At 41.4% G+C, this 19,870-nt stretch overlaps 1 protein-coding gene across 7 annotated transcripts in view; it reads right to left on the bottom strand.

Annotated features, from left to right (window-relative positions):
- Positions 1 to 19,870, bottom strand: part of HTT (huntingtin) — a 194,174-nt gene that overhangs the window by 160,019 nt on the left and 14,285 nt on the right. For 6 of the 7 annotated variants that reach the window (XR_005599204.1, XM_039540905.1, XM_039540908.1 and 3 more), the window contains exons 3-7: positions 18,045 to 18,165; positions 15,503 to 15,562; positions 9,203 to 9,282; positions 6,703 to 6,841; positions 6,268 to 6,409 (exon numbers count right to left, since the gene is read on the bottom strand). Coding sequence is in view for 6 of the 7 variants with exons in the window: in XM_039540905.1 (XP_039396839.1) it covers positions 6,268 to 6,409; positions 6,703 to 6,841; positions 9,203 to 9,282; positions 15,503 to 15,562; positions 18,045 to 18,165 (542 nt within the window). In the remaining variant the exon portion in view is untranslated. Of the gene's footprint in view, positions 1 to 6,267; positions 6,410 to 6,702; positions 6,842 to 9,202; positions 9,283 to 15,502; positions 15,563 to 16,314; positions 16,409 to 18,044; positions 18,166 to 19,870 lie in introns of those variants that run through there. The other variant, XM_039540910.1, reaches the window with a different exon arrangement.

Here is a 19,870-nt window from a genome sequence, read left to right on the forward strand (position 1 = left end):
GCCCTGTCTGACGTGGAATTTTGATACTACCTTTGTCAGGAATTTGAGGCATAGACACAAATATATAAAAAACATAAGCAGGATCAGCTCCCAATACTCATAACTCCAGACTCTTCTCGCTGAGGTAACAGCTATCAAAAATGCTACTTTCTTAGAGAGATGCAGCAAAGAGCAGGCAGCAACCAGTTCAAAGGGCAATCCCATCTCACTTTCTGGCACCAGATTTAACAGCCAGAGAGGAAAGTGATCTATGACATGGGGATATAACCTGTCCAGACACTTTTAAGAATCTGACATCAGACCAGAAAATACCAAGTAGCCCACAATTGGAGGGTGGAAAGCAAAGATAGTTCCATTAGGGTTTACCTGGCAGCTAACTGATAGGCCTTGTGGTTTTGGTAGAACAAGTAATCCAAAATATGTTGGAGAGAAGCTAGGACTGGCAAAACACCCTTCTGTTTTGACCATAAGGAGAATTGTTTTAACTTTAACAGGCAAGTATATCTAGTAGGTAGCTTTCTGATATTCTGGAGAATTTTTTGTACATTTCCTCAAACACACTGCTTCCTGAGGCATTAAACATGGAGCATCCAGGCCGTGAGATGGAGAGCAGCCAGGTTGGGATGTAGCAGGTTGGGATCTTGGGAGATCAAGTCCAGTTCTGAAGGTAGTACCAAAGAAGCCCTGCCAAGAGACTCAGCAAACTGGAGAACCAATGCTGGCGTGGCAACACCAGGGCTATGAGGATCATACAAGCATGATCCTGCCTGAGCAACACCCTGGGAAGAAGCAGAATGGGAAGGCAGGTATACATCACATTGCCGTTCCAAGACTGTAGGAAAGCATCTATCAGAGATCCCTGACTGTGCGCTGTCCTGCAACAACAAACCTACTACATTCTGTTAGGAAGAGTAGCAAATAGGTCTATGTGTGAGACCCCTCAGGTTTGAAAAATTAATCTCACCATATCCACCTTGAGAGTCTGCTTGTGATCTCTGCTGAACAATCTACTTACTGAACTCCCAGGAGGCTGAGGTGTATTGCATTGGCAATACAAAACTCTTAGCTATATTGCCTCTTCACAGAGGCAATCTGATCTGAATCCTCCTTGCCCATTCACATAGAATACTGCCACAGCGTTGTCCGTGAGGACTTGTAGATCCTCCCCTTCATGTGAAGTAGAAAAGATCAACAAGCCAGATGAATACCCCACAATTCCTTCATGTTTGTGTGGAGGGTCAAATCTTGCTGAGAACACACAGCTTGAGTTGGTAGGTTTACCAGGTGAGTTCCACAATCTACAGAGGAAGCATCTGTAACCAGAGTCAATATGGGTAAGGGAGGATGAAGGAAATTCCCATTATATATGTTGGCCAGATCCATCCACCACCAGTCCAACGAGGCTAGTACTTGAATCAGCATGTCCAACGGGTCACGAGGGAGGAGTAAACCAACTTGAACCAGCCCTGCAACTTTTTGAGACAAAGTCTGGCATACCGAATCACATACATGCAGGAGGCCATGTGTCCCTGTAGTCTGAGGCAATTTCTTAATGTTGTAAGTGGATGGGCTTTCAGATCTATGGAAATGTTTAACATTGTCTGGAATCTGGCTTCAGGCAGAAATACCCTGGCTATTATACAATTCAGAATCATCCCTATACATTTTATTCTCTTATTTATTTATACTGATTTGCCCTCATTGATCAACAGACCCAGAACACTGAAAAGGGACAGATCCAGGATAGAATGACTTCTGTTTAGAGCTTGGATAGACCTCATATCAGCCAATCGTACAGGGACGGAAATATTTGCATCCCTGCTTTAATTAGGAATGCAGCTATGGCTTTCACATAGCAAGCCTCTGAGTGCAACACCCCTTATAAACTAAAAACATTTTTTATATATTTAACACCATTATAAATGCTGGCGGCAAAGTGGGGTTTGGGGTGGAGGTTGACAGCTCGTGACCCCCCATGTAATAACCTTGCAACCCCCTAAGGGGTCCTGACTCCCAGTTTGAGAACCCCTGAGCTACGGCCACCATGCGTTTTGCAGACACACAGACACGCTGAAGGACAGGACCATAAACTGATAATGTTGCTGACCAGAAATCTTAGGAATCTTCTATGGCTTTGATGAATAGCGACATGAAAATATGCATCCTTCATGTCAAGAGCAGAGTACCAGTTGCCTGGATCCTCGGAGGGGATGACAGAGGCCAGAGTGATCATGTGAAACCTTATTTTCTTTATATATTTATTCAAATGTTGCAAGTCTAGGAAGGGTATGAGCCCTCATTTTCTCTTTGAAATCAGATAGTAACATTTACAGAAACCCTTCACTAGGTGGAGAGGGTGAACCTCTTCTATAGTTCCCAAATGGAGAAGAGACTGCACTTCTTGGAGAAGGACATCCTCATGAGAGTGGTCCCTGAAGACAGATGGGAAAGGGGATTAAAAGAGGGGAACAGAAACTGCAGTGTGTGTCCTGTTCCACAGTACTTCGGACCCATTGGTCTGTAGTAAGATGGGACCAAGCATACAGGAAGTGAGATAACCTATTGGAAAAAAATGGGGAGGGAGAAAACTGGTACATTGTGATCTGGTACTCTGTCCTTGACAAGACAGTCAAACAGACATCTATGGATTTCCCAACTATCTTGAAGAACCTGCCATAGAAGAAAACTGAGGAGGAAGTGGTCTTCTCCTGTGCTTTTTCCTCTGTTTTCTAGATTGGTCAGGCTGCCTCAATGGGAAAGGAAGGGATCTCTGCTGGCGGAATTGTTTTCTTTTAGGAAAAAGCATGAAAATTCCCAATGATTTCAACATGGCCCTCAAATCCTGGAGACTGTGGAGTGTCTCATTAGTCTTCTGCAAGAAGAGCAAAAGGGAGATCCTAGATCGTCTGCTGGGCTCCTGTGGTAGACCCAAGGACTGAAGCCACCAACATTTGTGCACAGATACTGCAGATCCCAGGGACCTGGCCACCAAATCTGCCCCACCTAACAATGCTTGCAGAGAGCTGTGAGCCAACAGCTTCCCCTTGTCTGGCAGTGTATGGCATCCTCTGGCAACTTGTCTGAGATCTTCATCTTACTGTCCCAGAGGAAGAGGTCGCATCTGGCCAATAAGGTTTGTTGGTTAACTATACAAAATTGTAGACCAGATGTGGAATAAATTTTTCTACCAAAAAGCCTAATTTCTTTGTATTCTTGTCCTTTGAGGTAGAAAAGGGTTTACCCTGATGGCACTCTCATTTTCTGGCGTGACAACTGAGGAAGGATAGTTATAAAAACATTCATAGACTTGAGAAGGGACACCATCTCTTGGTTCTCTTGGCTGTTGAAGGCAGAGGGTGACAGTTGCCACAAGGATTTTGCAGATTTAGTCTGGCCTTGCTGATAGGCAGAAGGCTCTGCCGAACTCGGAATGTCTACCAGCCTGTGAGAATTATCTTGGACCGTCTCAAGAGGAATATCAAGAGGTAGCTACTCTCCTTAAAGGATCGTGGTAAGTCCTACAGTCATTTTGGACAGGTAAGGAATCTCAGAGTACAACAGTCTCACTTGGCGATGAGGAGGACTGCAAAGGAGACTAAGGCTGATCCTCCTGTAGTGCAGTGGGTGGAGGTTCCAATGCCTGCAGTCCTGAGGGTCTTCCGTGGTACCAACAATAATCTCCTGGGCCTCCTCATGTGCCCTCGCATGTCCTCTGCTAGGAGATCTGGTGATGAACTTGAGAGGATCCGGAAGTGGGAGGCATGCCCCACGGGTTCCAGGAACCATGACAGAAGCAAGAGTCTTTGTCTCTGAACATTTGGTGGATAGTAACTGAACTCCCTTGTCAAGTATCAGAGGGGTAGCCGTGTTAGTCTGGATCTGTAAAAGCAGCAAAGAGTCCTGTGGCACCTTACAGACTAACAGACGTATTGGAGCATGAGCTTTCGTGGGTGAATACCCACTTCGTCAGATGCATGTCTGGAGCATGAGCTTTTGTGGGTGAATACCCACTTCGTCGGATGCATGTCATGCATCCGACGAAGTGGGTATTCATCCATGAAAGCTCATGCTCCAATACGTCTGTTAGTCTATAAGGTGCCACAGGACTCTTTGCTGCTTGAACTCCCTTGATGAAGGAGAAGGGGAGTGCCTCCTCCTTTTCAAGGAGCATAAGAGCCTCTCTCACACTCCAAGGAGGATGGTGCTGAGGTTCAAGAGCTTCTCTCCAGAGATATACCACTACAAGGAATGATATGCTAGGTTTACCCCTAGAGTGCACGGGTCAAGCAAGTGCTGGATGCTCTGATGATCTAGCCCTGCCCCATATCAAGATTTCATCACAACTCTGAGTTAAGTCCGTAGCCATGGCCTAAGGATCCACACTGGTATCGGCCGGCTTCACTCCGATACCATCAGTGAGTCCAGTGCCAAGAGTACATCTTGTGGCACGGCACAGGCCTCCAGCATCATTGCTGCCGAGATTTTCCTGGTGCTTCTGTTGCTGAATGAAGTAGTCAGTACCATAGCAGACATCAGTCTCAACAGCCCAGGCACTGGTGCTGGAACTGATGACCCCAATTAGAAAAGGTCAGTACTGTGGAGGGACTCTTTCTGGAGCAGACCCTGACCTGCCCTCCTCAATGCTTACTGGTGGACAGTACCGGGGACCTCAAAGTCTCTGCTCAAAGTATCCCTTCTAAAGTAACTACACAATGTCATGTTACGGGTAGGGGCAGCCACAGAATGCCTTCTAATTTTTAGAAGAGAGTGCAAACTCCACCCATCTAAAATTGTGGAAGCATTTTATTAACTCAAGACTTAGTTCTTCAAGTACAGAAAGGTAAAGAAGTGCCTTTAAAGCAGGGATGGCCAGCAGGATCTTCAAGGTTGGCTTTTAAAGAAGGAAAAATGGACATGAAGGATACTCCAGAAAATGTAAAAAAAACAGGAGTACTTACAGACTAACACGGCTGCTACTCTGAATCCAGAAAATGTAGGTATCCACCAAAGAGAAGCAATTAGAAAGTCAAACAGATACCCTCAGGGAAAAGAACCAAGACCCTTCACACCAAAGACAAAACCCTACTGCACACAACAGTGGTTTCACACACGTTTTGTAAGTCTTCTCAGATCCCAAAACGACCCCTCCCAATGCCCCAAATGCATGCTCCCCTTCTTTGCCTATTATCTTTCAACATTAGATAATAGTCACGTGACACATGCCTGGGCAGTGTCCATCTTGCCAAGCCTAAACACTAAAATAATCATAACATTGATTTGATTTCAGTTTTTTCTAACTCTTTTGATAAAAATTTAAGATTTGGCAATGAAATAATTGTATTTTTTTCTTTTAGCAATAAATCCACATGCTTATTCCATTAACAGAACTAGAATTAGAAGGACATTTTCACAGTTGCCAGACTAATGAAACTGTTGATCCTTCAAGCACACTGGGAGTTCTGATTTACTGGATTATTCCAACTTTTCTTTTTTCATTATATACATGTTTTAAGTCACAATGCTCTCTCATTTTATTTTGTGGACTATGCTTTTTCATTAATCTATGCTTCTAGATTATCTATCCAAAGTTCTGATATAGCATTTATCTGATTTGGGAAGAGGTGATGAGTACCACAGAAATATGGCATTATATATATCTGTAAAAGTCCCCCTGACAAAAGGCAAAAATGGGCCATACCTAATTTTTTCATTATGTTGATTAAATGTGCCACAATACCATAAAGCAGTGGTTCTCAACCTTTCCAGATTACTGTACCCCTTTCAGGAGTCTGATTTGTCTTGCGTACTAAAAACTACTTGCTTACAAAATCAGACATAGAAATACAAGAAGTGTCAAAGCATACTAGTACTGAAAAATTGCTTAATTTCTCATTTTTACCACATAATTATAAAGTAAATTGATGAGAATATAAATATTGTACTTGCATTTCAGTGCATAGTATATAGAGCACAGTATAAACAAGTCATTGTCTGTATGAAATTTTAGTTTGTACTGACTTCGTTAGTGCTTTATAGGTAGCCTGTTGTAAAACTAGGTAACTGTCTAAATGAGTTGATGTAGCCCCTAGAAGACCTCTTTGTACCCATAGAGCAAGCATTGGTGACACCTAACATGCAGGTTAGAAGTTGGCAAGCAAAGCTACCTAACAGGAATTACTATAATGGTTTAATTTTATATTTGCCAATTCTGTTTTTTCCAATATTGCTCATGGCTTGAGGATGTAGGAGCAGTTTCCTGAATCTTACCTAAAAGCACATTCAGTAACCAGGTATAAAAATATTGTGTTCTTCGTGAGTGTTGACAGATGCTAACTGCTGATCCAGCTGCTGTTCGACGGATGGTAGGAGAACTGGATTTAAGATTAGCAATGAAAGCCTTCAATAAAACCTAAAAGTTACAAAAATAAAAAAAATCATAAAAGTTACTTAAAGATAGGCAGAAGTCAGTAAGCAAACAAGAAAATGCTTCCCCTCCATCCACCCAAAAAGTTATTTTGATTTAAAATTTCCTATCAATAATCCAAGGGGTGGAGGAGAATATAAATAATACATGTTTTAATAATTCAAATCTGGTAGCTGTTACACTGCTGTCTGTAACATCTGATTAATGGTTCTAATGGTTGATTAACTATGTTCTCATGTGTAATAAAAATGTTTCTTAATAGTTTAAAACAGCTGTACCTTGATTTCATTGTCATTTGCAAAGTTGCCAAATGCTGCCATGATTTTTGGTATTGCTGCAGCCAGTGTCTCTTGTACCGATTCTTCAGGCCGCTTACTTATTCGTGTTAGACAGGGCAATAGGTTGACTAAGTATGGCCTAGTTATAGCACAGGAAGAAGAATTATTTTGGTCAATAATATTTTATATCTTATCTAATCATAAGCATTTGATACATTCTTTCTAATGCACCCCCCCCATCAAAGCTCGGAGTGCTGTACAACATTATTATATTCACATACATAAAGATACAATATATCAGCAATATACACCATTATGGTGATTAGAAGTGAAAGACATTACAAAGAGTACACAACACTGAACTAAAATTTTGGGGCAGGGACTATTGTCTTCATGAGGGTTTGTATAGAGCAAAACACAATGCGGCCTGTTGTATTCATTTCAATGGACTATATCCAATCAAAGTGTTAAAGGTGTTAACATAACTGTCACTGTCCCACATTAAATAGATTCAAACAAGCTTCAGTTTTTAGTATACAGAAACCTCTGCCTCCTTAATACCATGACAAACACTCCATTAATTTTTTTGTTAACATTTTATTAAAGATACAGAAAAGAAAGAAAAACAAACAGTTAAAGCATTTGAAATGTAAAGTGTTAAATAAGGCTTTCGTTTTAACCATAACCTTTGTTCCCTTTCTCTTTAGCTATAGGGAGTTTTTATAGGAACAAACCTTTTTAAAACAGTCTTTCGATAGTATAAAAGATGGCAATAACTGTCCTTTCCAGAATAAAGAGGCTAAGTTAGTTGCAATGGGCTGGAGCTGTTGTTAAAGTCCAGTCCTGTTTTTTGTTTGTTTGTTTGCTTTTAAGACAAAACAAGACAAATGCACACAAAAGGGAAGAGGAAAAAACCCAGCAGAGATAGAAAAATACTACTGCTTCCATCTGTGGTGTTCACTTTTACTAGCTACCTCACTGCTGGAGAAACACATGCACAAACACACCATTTTATTAGCTACTTTGAGACCTGGCAAACTATTACCAGCATTGGGCTGTTTAGGCATTGCTTGTCTTTTTGGTCACAGGCTTACAAAATATGCAACAAAATATGTTGTAAAATATGCAGTCTATCTGGGTAAGCCAGATTCTTATACAGAATGCAAAAGAAGAGGGATAGCGAAGAGAAAGAAATACAGTTGGGAAGAAAAAGACACACAAGAGGCGTGACAAAGTCTCAGATCTCTGATGGTGTTTGGGATTTAATCAGAGCCAATGGAGGTGGCCATGTAATCTGACCCAGTCTAGTCAGGGCATCTTTTAGGATCACGACAATGAAGGCCCAACAGTGCCATGGTGGATCCCAGGCTCTCAGAAAATGGTGGAGGTGGCAGCCAGAACAATGAAGCTCGCGCCCTCCCCCTTATCTCTGCCAGGCAATGTTCGCTTGCACCAATCTGCCTCCCAAAGTCTCTTTGTTTAAGGACCCCAAAAGGAAGTGATGGGTGTAATAACCCATCCTTTCATTAACATGTCCACCAATTACGCCTAATTTCCAACACACCAGTTTTGGCCCATTAATTTCCAGTCCCACACACTTTTTGTTTGCCAGATACGATCTCACCAGAATCCTTGAATTATATCTGAAAGACTTTTTTGTTTAGATTAAGTCAGTCTGTTTTTCACCTTTACAAATTTTGTAAAACAATTTTATTTAACAGACTGAGTTGGATTTGTTATCTTTTCCCATCAACATTTGTTATTATAGAGATCGGACTATTTCATAAGCTTCCATCCACTTTCCCAGAGTTAAGCTCACAACTAGGGTAGTCCTACTAAGCCCCAATTATTGCTACAGGCCCCAATCATTAATGGGATCTTTGGGTTATACAATAATAAATAGTTAATAGAAATAACTATAGAAAGAGACTCACAAGATAAGAATAGGAAGCAGTGTGGTCTAGTAGTTACAGAAAGACAGGAAGTCAGGAGACTCGGATCCAGTTTCTAAATCTGCCACGTGTGGCTAGGTAACCTCAGGCAAGTAATTATTTCATATCTGTGACTTGGATTCCTCATCTGGAAACCGGGGATTATCATTTTTGTAAAGTTCTTTGAGATCAGATGCACAGCGCTATGCAAGCATGAAGTATTTTGTGTGATGCTAATTTGTCTAGATTTTTTTTCAGTTAACACATTTAATGCAGTGAAACAATAAGGCTTGGGGGGATGAGGGAGATAAAGAAATTACATCAAAATTCTATCCTCTGGTAAAAATACAGCTAAATTTATACCACTGAATTATGCGCAACATGTGGAATGTCAAAGGACCATACGAGAATCCCACTGAATCCCACCCAACAGCTTTATTAAATTAACATCTCAGTTTGGATTATGAAACAGCACTGCCACCAGTGATGATGTATTTACTTTTTCAGTTTTATGTTTGTGTATGGTAGACAAATAGCACTTCTGCATACCAAAAATGTAAGTCACCTACCTGCACTTCTGAGGTCGAACCAGATGGGCAAGCTCAGCAAACCTCCAAACTGCAGCACGTAGGCTTCGAGAAGCACCATTCTAGATAGATTGAATGTATAATTTGTTACAGATCAGCACTCACAAACATCCTTTAAAACTGGATAAAGTGATTTTGACTGTATATGAATTTTAACTACAAGAGAGATTCACTTCCCTTACATCTCATGCTTGTAAATCCTAATATGGCTTCCAGACAGGAAGTGAAATTAAAAACAAAGGACAGCCTAAACTCTCTCCTAGCTGAAAAGGAACATAAAAATGTGTTAAAAAAGCTCAATTTTTTAGTCTCTTCCTGGAGTTTTATGAAGTGATAAAAAATAGGGACCAGAGAAGGTAGTCATATGTAAGAAAAAGTGATCAACTTCAGTGATAAGAAAGTGACCAGCCAGTAACAGCAGATTGTTCTTGCTCCCCATCCTACATCTCACAGTATAACGTAGAATGATAAAATGCCAACATCTAATAGTTCCTGGTCAAGAGTCATAAATTCAGGCTTCACTCCACAGCCCAAGATGGCCGGGCCATTTCAATTTAAGATTTAAGCCTGCAATGTGCATGCTGCTGGAGGGAGATGTGTTTGCTTTTTTTTTTTTTTTTTTTTTTTTAAACCACTTTAGTTAGAAGTATGGTCCTCATCCATAACAGAATTGGTTCAAAACAGTAAACTCACAGGGAAAGACAAATAGGAGACCTTTTGAAGTCATTTTGAATACTGTGGAAAAAAAATTCACTCTTTAGCAATGTTAAATTAATGATATGAGACACTACAGTCATTATATGCATCTTGAAATGTGTAGATGTTTAATACTCTTCTTCAGCAGGTCATTAATACCAAGTGCTTTCAAGAATATCAACTGCAAGGAAATCCCATAATGTTAGAAACCAAAGAGATTAAAGATTGAATTGAGGGATTCTTGAATTGGTTTCTCATGTGTGAATTCTTCCTGCCTATATACAAGCTGCTTATCATGGTGGTATCAAAGAAACAAGATTATACTTAACCTTGTAAAAAATTGTAGTAAAAACTTCACCTGAAATCCAAACTATGTACCCCTTGGGATTTGGGTTATTGTCCTGAACCAAGCAATGGAAAATAGGGAGAGTACCATGTGCTTTTTTTTTTTTTTTTTTTTAAAGCAGATAGGCCCCTGCTAGATAGGACTTCTTGTGACTCAGCATAAAGGGAACATATTGCTTTAAATCTGTTCTATTTTTTAGAAGTGGAAGTTGAATCCTTTGCCAAATAGCGACTGGAGTCTAAAAGCAATGTAAGAAATGGTAACTTTACTGTAACTGTGGTTCTTCAAGGTGTGATGCAAACATGCATTCCACTTAGATGTGAACATGCTCAGCATGCCAGCCAGATAAATTTGCCTAGCAGGGCCCAAAGAGCAGCGGTGCTCACACCCCATGGCCATAGCCACTCCTCCGGCTATATGAGGTGGCGCTGTCCTGACCCCCTTAAGTTCCTTCGCACCAAACATCCAGAGACAATACCCAATGCAGAAGGGATGGAGGGTGGGTCGTGAAATACCCACCTATATCGTCTCTCAAAAAACCACAGTTACAGTAAGTAGTGTATTCCACTTAGGTGACTCATAAGCAATACCCACCCCAGGAGGCGGGGCTTGGAGTCTAACTAAACAAGGATTGCAGGACTGCTTACGAAAGCTTGTATCCACCCTGGAAGATGCAGTAATGATTTGTAAATATATGGACGAACACCTAGCAGCCCTGCAAATGTACAGTACTGAGATGTCACTGAGGGTATGGCTACACTTACGGTTTGCAGCGCTGGTAGTTTGCAGTGCTGGTCATCCAGCTGTGTAGGAGCAGCGCTGGTGTGTGGCCACACTCACAGCTACCAGCGCTGGTGTGTGGCCACATTTGCTGCATTTGCAGCGCTGTTGGGAGTGCTGCATTATGGGCAGCTATCCCAGCATTCAAGTGGCAACAACGTGCTTTTCAAAAGAGGGAGGTGGAGGGTGGTGTACTGTGACAGGGAGCGGGGAAGATAGAGAGAGTGGATTTTTGGAGCCAACACTGTGTGTTAGCTTCCTGGATTGAAAAATCACAAAATGTTCACGAACCCTTAGTCTTAATTGCAAACAGCCTGCATCCAACGCTGTTTCTCTGTCAAGCAAACATTCACTCCCTGCCTCTCATTTGATCGTTCACAGCCAGGTACAGATAGTTCCTGTTTGCTGTGATCAGTGTTTGTTTTTTTAGATAAGCAGTTCAACGGAGCTCCGATTCATCGGAGTTCACAACAAAACAAAGAGAGGCTGCATAACAAAACAAAGAGAGTAATTTAGTTTAAAGCATTCTGGGATATCTCCTTATTCCCTGGAGGCCAATAAAAGCGCTGGTGTGTGTCCACACTTGATGAGCAGCGCTGGATCACCAGCGCTGCAATCGCTACACCCCAACCTGACCAGATGTACAGCCAGCGCTGCAGCCAGGGAGTTGCAGCGCTGGATGTGCCTTGCAGATGTGGACAGTTACTAATTGCAGCGCTGGAAAGCCTCTACCAGCGCTGCAACTTGCAAGTGTAGCCAAGCCCTGAGGAATCCTATTAACATTCCTCAAGCTCTTGTAGAATGATCTTGCATCTGTTAAGGAGGCATAGCCAAAGCTATTTCATATCCAGTCTTGATACAGGACATTATCCATTTAGAGATCATCTGTGAAAAAACCACTTACCTCGTCATACAAATTGCATCTGACACAAACAGGCAAAGCAAATCGTGAAACAGTTTAGTCCTGTTCAGATAAAAAGCTAGACATTGCTAGACATCTAACATAAGGACACGTTGCTCCTCCGGAGAGGAATACGGCTTAGGAAAGAATACAGGTAAATATATTGCCTGGTTCAAATTAAACTGAACATTCTGAGTGTAGTCATAAAATCACTTTGTCATTAGAGAACTCTGAATAAGGAGCGTCACACTCTTCTTGCAGATATTATCACTACCAGGAATGCAGTTGTCTGACACAAAAGGAGAAAGGGACGAGATGCCAGGTCCTCAAATGGAGCCTGATGCCTGCTGGTTAGCAATCCACATCTGCAAGGAAAAGGTGGAATAAATCTTGTGGGAGCAGACTTAAATCTGCCCTACCGTTCACCGGTTACAACCAGGGAATTTGGGGCTGGATGGAATCTCTCAAATCTCTGCACTGGAATCAAACAGCATTTCTCCATGTGCTCTGCTGCAGGCAATAACAAATGCAGCATGCTCCAGAGGTGTTCTCCTGCAGGAACTCCATTTGAATATCCAGGGAAGCAATCATGCACTGCAAAAGGTTCTTGTATGCCTTGAAATCTCCGGTATAAGGGAGATGAAGAGCCAGGAATCACAGAATCATTCACAGATGAAGATGAAGTGGTTAACTGTGGCAGAGCCGGATCCCGTTCCAGGACAGACAGACCTGGATGGGACATTCTGGGGGCTCTGAGAGGGGAAGGCTCACTAGTGCCTGGGCCTGTGACAGATTGACAGTCACTGCCACAGACCTGTCCGGTGATCTCACCTTCAAGCAAGATATGGAGTGGGACCTCAGAGACCGAGGAGCATCCCACAGAAGCCACTGGTATGGATAGGGCTTTGGTGGTCAGCAGGAGCCATGCCAGGGACCCCTGTCCTGACCACAAGACAAGCACCAACCTCCTACACATAGCACTCCATGAAGAGCTCCCAATGTGGGTCAGGTAGAGAGTGAGAGAAGGAAGATTCCAACCCAGACACTGAGGAATCCCAACCTTCAGCGGATAATGGTGGCACCAACCCTGACTCCAGTCCGACTGATCTGTAGCCCAGAATGAAGAGGGAGCTGGTGCGAACAGTCAGTTCTGGTGCTGAAAGCTGTACTAACCCCAAAGTTGGCAGCGATACCAAGGTAACTGATGATACCAGAGAGCAGGGAGGTGAGTGCTTCCATGGTAACATTTGTGACATTGACCATAGGGGTGCTGAAGAAGCTCCTGGTGCTGAGGAGATCCCTTGTACTGAACCCCACTTCCACCGACTGCAAAGGGGAAACATAGGGGCATAGTGTTGACAGACCCACAGGTTCAGAAGCCCACCCAGCCAACAGGGCTATAAAGGACACAGGCCTAGCAAATTCCTGAACCAAGGGAGAGATCAGGAAAGAGGCAGAGGAAGTCTGTTGACACTTACACACTCCTGGCACAGAAACAGCCGATGGCAGGCTCACCTTCATCAGTACCAAACTCAACCAACACCCTGGGACCAGAACCGAATCAACCTCTGACCTCCCCACATAGCACTGGGGAGTGGCTGCCAGGACCCAATCCTTCCCATGCAGTGGCATTCACACTGTGCCAATTCACACTTCTGGAGGAGAGAGATGGGTCCCCACAGGATCTAGACCAGATGCGACATTTTCCTTGGCACACTTGACAGGAAACATCTCCTCCATCTCTTCAGAGAGGCGCCAGCTCCAGAGGGCAAAGCAGCAGCACTCTTAGAATCCAGGGGTGACCTCCAATCTGCTGAAGGCATTGGTGCTGAAGCAGGCTACACGGCCTGTTTAAGCAGGTGCTGCTTTAGACAAAGATCCTTTGCCACCTGAGTCTATTTGGTGAACAATTTGCAAATTAAACTCCACTCCTTGACCTGGGCTTCTCCTAAGCACAAGCACCATATGTGGGGATCGCTCACCCCTTCCCCCCCCGCCGTGATGGACAATGTTTAAACCCTGATGAGGGGGGATCACCAGAGAAGTACTTAAACTAAAATTAACTAATACCAATCTAACTAACACTATACTAAGGGTACTAATCAACAATATACAACTAGAAAAAGTCACTAAAATAGAGGTGAGGTGAAAAGCACACAGAGCTCAAACTCCAGCCACAGGTGGTAAGAAGGAACTGAAGAGGGTCGGGACAGCAATTCCTCATATAGCCGGTGGGGAGGGAAGAGAGCTATGGCCCTGAGAAGTGAGTGTGCACACACGGGTCCTGCTAGTCAAAATTCTCCAGCTCCAGTGCAACGAGCGCGCAAGTGTAATACATGGCTGCATATACTCAAAGAACAGATGAGAGTGTTTCAAACTTCAGTTTAAACACATTTTTTCTGTCTCTTTTTGTATTTCTATAATCTGTCCATGTAGACAAGATTAATATTCACAAGTCATTAATAGCACAGGTTAGGAGGAGAGTGGAACAGTTAGCACAACATCTCAATACATGTAAAATCCTTTCATACTGTCAGCTTCTCCTACCGCTTAGAACTGCAGGTCTCAAACTTTTTTTTACTGGCAACCCCTTTCACATTGCAAGCCTCTGAGTGCAACCCCCCTAATTAATATATTTAAAAGGGTGTTTAATTTAACACCATTATAAATTCTGCAGGCAAGAGGGGTTTGGGGTGGAGGTTGACAGCTCGTGACCCCCACATGTAATGACCTCGCGATCTCCTGAGGGGTCCTGACCCCCAGTTTGAGAACCCCTGCCTTAGAAGGAATGTCTCAAGTTGTTGGGTATTTTTTAAAACTAATGAAAATAATAGGGTTTATTTTTTACTCATAGTTCTGATCAAGATGCAAGAGCAGCTACATATAACATGGCAAATAATGAGAGACTTGCATAGAGTTCCACAGGGTGTTTTAGTCTTCAGCAGAGAAGAGCTGCTGGAGTCCTGAATAGAACTTCTATCTTCCCTGAACACTATTCTAGTGAGTAATATTTCCCTTGCCTCTCATAAGAAATATATTAAAAGCATTAAGAATGTGTTAGAAATGATTAATGATAACATTGGTCCGGCTATAAATTCTCTTCATGCGTATGTCTTCACAGGTGCAGTAAGCAGTCACCCAATGATACAGTGTTCTGCATTTATCATTTGTTTAATTTCTTCTTCTTACAGGCACCTGCTACAGAAGCTACCACAGACTAAAATAATTAGCTTGCATATATAATAAAAGTGTGGTCTTCAGTGGAAAGAAAGATGTTTGCCAAGCTATATGGAGGTGCATGTCACCTGAGCAGCTGTTAACAAGGGACATTTTTATGTTTGACATCCACACACTCTCACACACAAATATACATTAAAAAGAAATCAATAAATATAGCTCTTGCAGCAGCTCAATTTAAATGTCAATTTAATAAGAGAAATTTACACTTTTAAAAAACAATCACTTCACAGATCAATACATAACATTAATCTAACAGAATATTTAAAATTATTAAATATCAGACATGCCCAAATAGATAAAAGGAAAGAACTACACTCACCTTTTTAATTTCTTTATAGAGTTCTAACTGTAACCTAGGAAGGTTGGAATCCATCAAAGCCTATAACAAAATGAAACAGAGTTTATTGTACCACAGCAGAATGTGATTTTCAACTAACAATGCTACACTTGTACTGGAACAGCTTCTGAAAATACGAGGCAATCTGACCAGATGCTCTTTTATTGGTGGGGGGTGGAGGGAGAGGAGCAAGTGTTCGATGCTGTAAGACTCTACTCTTTGAGAAAGCTTTTTACCACAGCCAAAAGGAAGAGGGAAGGAAGAAGGGAGGGGGGAAATATTTATCTCAAACAGAGTCTCCAATACAAAGGAAGAGAAAAGAGTAGAAGACTCCAAGTCTATTAGTTCCCTTGTCATGAAAACCTAATTTATCTAGTAAGTGCTTACATACAGTGGTGATGGATGTTTGCTATTGAAGACAAATATCTGAAGGAAAAGCCAGCAGCCTTGTCCTACAAAGTGATGAGCTGCTTCAACTTTCATCAATTTAGATGGAAATCTACAGTATTTAGCAGCTTACAGGATCAAATCCAATGCTAGCTATCTGAAGCAGGCTGATTTTGCAAGGTGTAAGACAAACTTAATTCTTGAAGGCATTGCCATTAAAGATTACACATTATGAGGCACCAATTCTAAATTTGTTTTACCCATATATTCATTTCAAAATCATAATTAGTTTATAAACCCATTATAACAAGGCTCGTGATAAATGACTTATTTTTAGTTATTACTCATTACAATAAGAAGTAAGAAATTCCAATTAATTGCTGTTAAGGTTACAGAGTGAGCTGTACCTTTGACCCTCCACTCAATCTCTCCATTGCAATTCTTTCCAAGTTACAGGCTAACATCTACACCTCTCTCATGGTGGAATCCCATGATTCACCCCAACTCTGACTGGGTCATCAAATTACAGTATTCATTTGCCACTGTAGCCTTAGCAGGGCTAGCTAGGTTATAGCCCACGATTAGACTTTCCTCTGGGAATCTAGACCAGGAGAAGAATGCAGTCACAGAACAGCTTATTCAAAATCAAGTAACATTTACCCACCCATAGGACACAACAGAGGAAAAGGTCAACACAACAAAAACCTAAACATATATAATTTTAGCTAAGCAGATTTCTTTCAAGCAGTAGGTCCAGCTTAGCCTTGGTATCTCCTGTTGTCTTGGGGACCAAGTTAAAACCCTCTCCTCTGCAGACCCTCTCCCTCCTCAGAAGTTCAGCTTTTCATCACTTTCACAGAATCACAGACATATAGGGCTAGAAGGGACCTTGAGAGGTCAAAGTCCAATCCCCTGCACTGAAGCAGGATCAAATATACCTAGATCATTCCTGAAAGGTGTTTGTTGAACCTGTTCTTAAATCGTCCAATGATGGGGAACTCACAACCTTCCCTGGCAGCCTATTACAGAGCTTAACTACCCTTATCGTTAGAAACCTTTTGGCCTGAAAGGATAAAAGTAAAGAAACAGTGCCAACAGTATATCAGAAAGTCTCTTACATGCTTTTGTTCTTATGAACAAGCTTATTTTTAGTTATTACTCATTACAATAAGAAGTAAGAAATTCCAATTAATTGCTGTTAAGGTTACAGAGTGAGCTGTACCTTTGACCCTCCACTCAATCTCTCCATTGCAATTCTTTCCAAGTTACAGGCTAACATCTACACCTCTCTCATGGTGGAATCCCATGATTCACCCCCACTCTGACTGGGTCATCAAATTACAGTATTCATTTGCCACTGTAGCCTTAGCAGGGCTAGCTAGGTTATAGCCCACGATTAGACTTTCCTCTGGGAATCTAGACCAGGAGAAGAATGCAGTCACAGAACAGCTTATTCAAAATCAAGTAACATTTACCCACCCATAGGACACAACAGAGGAAAAGGTCAACACAACAAAAACCTAAACATATATAATTTTAGCTAAGCTTCGTATTTCTTTCAAGCAGTAGGTCCAGCTTAGCCTTGGTATCTCCTGTTGTCTTGGGGACCAAGTTAAAACCCTCTCCTCTGCAGACCCTCTCCCTCCTCAGAAGTTCAGCTTTTCATCACTTTCCCAGAATCACAGACATATAGGGCTAGAAGGGACCTTGAGAGGTCAAAGTCCAATCCCCTGCACTGAAGCAGGATCAAATATACCTAGATCATTCCTGAAAGGTGTTTGTTGAACCTGTTCTTAAATCGTCCAATGATGGGGAACTCACAACCTTCCCTGGCAGCCTATTACAGAGCTTAACTACCCTTATCGTTAGAAACCTTTTGGCCTGAAAGGATAAAAGTAAAGAAACAGTGCCAACAGTATATCAGAAAGTCTCTTACATGCTTTTGTTCTTAAGGAATGTGTTGACCTTGGTGGATAAGCAAGGTTAGCAAGTGTACTTGAGCTCTCAATGTGTTAAGAGAAACGGTCAAGAATCAGGGAAACAGATGATGAAATGAATATCAATTTATCTTCATATAGAACAACATATTTAAAAAAGGACAACCCTGATAAAAATACATACATTACATAAGTCTTACTTTTATAACTTTATTGAGACATTCATCAGCAACCATCCTGACATCAGACTCTGCATCATCACTACAGAGAAGAAAGAGTTCCATAGCAATACCCAGCAGTTTCTGAAATTCCGGAGAATTCCTAAATTCAAAAAAAAGTTAGCATGTTAAAAAGTACACTATGGAAAGTTAAATGAATGTTATTGTTTGTGAAGATAGACAGGCTGAAGACTGGAGTCCATATTTATAGTTTTCACTTTTCTGATTGACACGGTTTGGAAATAAAATATGTTATTACAAATGTTGTCCTTTTACAATTGAATTGAATTTCCCATGCCCAATATTCTGAATGTAAGAGTGGTCAATATAGCATCATATTGTTTACATACCATTGGAGTTGTATCCCATCCTCTTTTTACCCCAGGATGACCCTGCATCTTGCAAACAATATATTAAAGCAAGGCAGCTCAGAAGAGACAGTCCTTGCACCAGAGTCACCCATTACCTCAGAAGTGTGTGTTAACTGCTCTTACTGAATCAGTAAAAACAACAAATCACAGCACTTGGTCTAGGTCCCAAAAACCAGCATATTGATTTCAAAGCTCACTCTTAAATTGCAAAGACAGACTATTTAGAATCCAGAGAGCATTCCTCCACGAGACTCTAATCTCTTTAAAGCAGCCTTGCAAAATACAACACAGATTACATGGGGCAAGCAAAACTTTTTTTTTCCCCTATGCGAGAGGAAGGATAGTTCACTGATCAAGGGCATTTGCCTAGGACATGTCAGACCTGGTTCTTTTCCATGCTCCACCACAGACTGCCTGTGTAACTGGGGTAAGACACTCAAGTCTCAGTTCCCCATTTGTAAAATGGGGCTAAAAGTACTTCTCTACCTCACTGAAGTGTTGTAGGGATAACCACACTAAAAAAACAAAAGATTGTGAGCTGCTCAGATATTATGGTAAAAGGGACCTGCAGATGAGTCTCATATAGGCAAAAAATACTTCATTTGGGATTTGTCAACTGTTTAGCAATGGCTAGGATTATCCACCACCTTTCTCAGGGAAGACAACATATCAAGTTAAAATAGTCAGGAGGGCATAGAAACATGGTAATTCAAAGAAAATCTATATAGCTTTTAAAGTTAACATACCAAACTCTGCCTTCTCTATTAAATCATTATTAAATGAACATTAACATGTAGTAGACAATTTTAGCCCAAGTTTGTAAGCAACAGAAATGCACGGCAAAAATTACACAGAAGTTATGTATTTGCCAAACTCTCATTTTAAAATGTAATCCTTAAAGATGAAATTATACTTTTGATCAATATTCTGTATTTTTTTTACAATATATTGTTTCAAAAATAAAACTTATTTCACCTTACTGTATAACAGGGGTCGTCAACCTTTCAGAAATGGTGGGCCAAGTCTTCACTTATTCACTCTAATTTAAGGTTTCGCGTGCCAGTGATACATTTTAACGTTTTTAGAAGGTCTCTTTCTATAAGTCTATAATATATAACTAAATTCTTGTTGTATGTAAAGTAAATAAGGTTTTTAAAATGTTTAAGAAGCTTCATTTAAAATTACATTAAAATGAAGAGTCCCCTGGACGGGTGGCCAGGACCCGGGCAGTGTGAGTGCCACTGAAAATCGGCACACATGCCATATGTTGCCTACCCCTGCTGCATAACATTCCATGTCAAATAGTGTAGGACCAAATTGCTAAAATAATTAAATGTGAACACAAATATTTACATGGAACTTTTTTTTAAAGTCACTGAAAAGATTGTCATGGATGTTATTACCGTATCACCTATGAGGGAGCCCTAGTTATGCACT

Source organism: Mauremys reevesii, linkage group 5 (genome assembly GCF_016161935.1).
Source record: "Mauremys reevesii isolate NIE-2019 linkage group 5, ASM1616193v1, whole genome shotgun sequence".
NCBI classification, from domain to species: Eukaryota; Metazoa; Chordata; order Testudines; family Geoemydidae; genus Mauremys; species Mauremys reevesii.